Source organism: Achroia grisella, unplaced genomic scaffold, assembly GCF_030625045.1.
Source record: "Achroia grisella isolate CSIRO2021 unplaced genomic scaffold, CSIRO_AGI_Agris_v1 utg2671, whole genome shotgun sequence".
Lineage (NCBI taxonomy): Eukaryota > Metazoa > Arthropoda > Insecta > Lepidoptera > Pyralidae > Achroia > Achroia grisella.
In genome coordinates, this window is record NW_026712758.1 from 351,005 (window position 1) to 353,976 (window position 2,972).

The 2,972-nt window shown below is 38.9% G+C and overlaps 1 protein-coding gene across 1 annotated transcript; it reads left to right on the forward strand.

Annotated features, from left to right (window-relative positions):
* The first annotated feature begins 1,400 nt into the window (after positions 1 to 1,400).
* LOC131842945 (uncharacterized) lies at positions 1,401 to 2,379 on the forward strand. The gene has a single exon (XM_059191517.1). The coding sequence runs from the start codon at positions 1,470 to 1,472 to the stop codon at positions 2,148 to 2,150; it is 681 nt and encodes a 226-aa protein (XP_059047500.1). The 5' UTR covers positions 1,401 to 1,469; the 3' UTR covers positions 2,151 to 2,379.
* Positions 2,380 to 2,972: the final 593 nt, after the last annotated feature.

Genomic DNA, 2,972 nt, shown 5'->3' on the forward strand with positions numbered 1-2,972 from the left:
CCGAGAATGAGGCGAGATTACTGGTTAAAGTCGCGTTCACAATGTTGTGATCACTAATTTATTTTAGTAACAAACAATATACCCTTTGTTATACGTTGGCTAAAAACATTTTAAACTGGTGACAAAATTTTTTTTTTTAAATTTACATTGCTCTGTAAGTTTAAAAAATTCTTAAACATATTCACGTGTAGGACTGGAACATCACTTAATTCACTTGCTTCAGTACAGCTCACAAGGATGCCTTGATTTATTATTTTCTATACTTAAATATATTACAGTCTAGAAACTCGGCCCTTATTATGATCAGTATGATGACAATCATTGTCGCAACGGTAAATTCCGGAGTTATTTAAATGAATATGTGAAGATAGCTTCTAAGAATCCGATGATAATAAGTAAAGGGTTAAAAGAAAAAAGTATCTCACTCACAAGTAAACTAGCATTTGTTATTGCTTGCACTCGTTATTGCTACATAAGCCCTGTCCTATGGAGTAATTACTGCCATTATTCGGTACTTTAGATCAATTTACATTTTTTAATTTTATTCATATATGATTCGTATGATGTTCCCTTGCTCACACATACTGCCAATAAAATATATAAATGTTAACAATATTCGATATTTACATATTAAGAAATTCCATGTTACGTTTTAAAATAAAACTTGCACATAATTATTAACGCGACAGTGTATCAGATATATTCAATATGCTCGATACCTGTGACAAGTAATTGGTATGTACTACGATTGTACTGTATCGTATGTATCGTAGACTCGTAACAATAAATGATAACAGGAGTATAGTATATGTACTTAGTATAGTATACTGTACTGAGTATATATGAATCCAACGTGGTAGTAAGTGATACTACCGCCACCTTAATTTGATACATTATCCGTATTCCTATGATTAAAGAGTGAATCAGAAATATGAATTAATATTGAGCATAAATTTATATTTCTGACTCATCTGTTTCTTTGATGTTGGCTAGATTTGTAAATTTAGTTAGCAGTAGAAGTAGTAATTCATAGAAAAATAGGTGTATTAAAAATACTATTAAGATTTTGAGCTACGCGAGATATTGCTAGGCTTAAGGAGTATATAGCAATAAAATAATAATTTATAATATTCTATGTAAATTTCTCAGAGGTGGCTACAGGTCAACTAAATACACATTAGGTATACTAGTTTATTTTGCTGCCATGCTAAATCTGGTAATGTCTTGCTTAATATTTTTTCTATATAATATAGAATACATGTAGCACAATATTATTAGATTATCGCATGATGCTAAATAATGTTTAATTTTGATGGACAGTGTAAACTTTACCTAATAGTATACGAGGCTTGCGTCGCACACTCATGTCGGGTGGGCAGCGGCGCGCCGCCAACATCCTCGCCGCACCGAATGAACAAGCAGTCAGTTCGGCGCCGTCAGCCGTCACGTATACACGTTTTTATTGCAAAATGGCAGCCGCCCACACACATTCTGCCCCAGCGCCCTCAGACCGTCGTCCAGAGGGCCGTGCTGGTTCTCGACGTATATTTCCACCACAATTCAAGCTACAAGTTTTAGAAGCATATAGACGCGATGCTCAATGTCGCGGTAATCAACGTGCTACGGCCAGGAAGTTTGGCATTCATCGTCGACAAATTCAAAAGTGGCTTCAAGCAGAACCTGCACTCAGAGCAGCACTACTGAGAAGAGCTCCACAACCAGCACCTTCACCGCCGCCGTATTCAGCTGGGTCGCCAGAAAGTGCCAGATTGCCGTCACCGCCGCCGGCTTCGCTACCCACACCAGTGTCAGTGGCCACGCCGCTACCGGCGGCTGTACCGATGCCCATGCCTCCAGTTATCAGCGAGCCGATCGATCTGTCAATACGTCGGTCACCCCTATCACCAATACCACAACCAGTGTGTCCACCTGTGCCTGATCCACCGCGCAAGCCTTTCAAGTTGTTCCGGCCATATCTTCTTGGAGAAGAAGAAGAAGAAAGCGCACCTGTAGCGTCTCTACCTGTGTCGAGTGGTGTACACGTTTCTGCATTCGTGCCAGTGCAGAGCGCGGCTGGGTGCGCGCTAACCGCCTGTCCAGCACCACGTTGGTGCGCAGCCATGCCCTCATTCCCGGCTCCGCTCAGATGAGAGTATGCCGACGGGGCTCAGCCTCAAACCTCCTGTGATCTAGTCGCCGACGCCCGCCTGGCGCCGCCCGGGGCGTAGCCCTCCATCATCGTGCCTTAACATACACGCAGCCATAGTGCATTATGCCATCATCTTGAGATGATTGCTTATTTTTGTGTATAAATATTAAAATGTATTTTTATATGTGGGGTTTATGAAGCATTCCCACATTTATGCAGATTGATTATTATTAAGATTAATATTTTATCTAATAAAAGAATTGTTTATTAATTTTGACGTATTTTTATTTTTTATAAGACAGCTCTATTGCATGCCTCCCTTTTGCATGTGACAACATAATGTAATAATAGACTGATAAATACATATTATGTCAAGTAGATTAAAGATTAACCAGTATACCTGTTTCAATACTGTTGTCATATGAGAATAAGTTAAATAAATTACTTGTATAGGTTTTTTTAGACGTGAAATACTAAGTTAATATAAATACCTACTTACTAAAATTGAATAGTAAAATTGTTAAAATAATGAAACCGACAATAGCGGGCCACTCTCCAAATTAAGTTCAAAGAATTAGCATCTGGCGTTGTCAAAACTATCGCTTGCGTAACTTTACAATGTGTTTAATTTTTTATATTATTGTCTTCTATACGGAGCTGCACTGTTCTGGTAGTTTGTTGAATTCCTACGACAAGGTAGGCATTCCTGTGATCTTGTGCTTTAGACGGAGCTGGCTGGCTACGTTAGCCGTGGTCTGCACATAATATGTCACATATCATTCCGCAGTGTGACATCAGCTATCTTTAAAACTATACTCAGCTC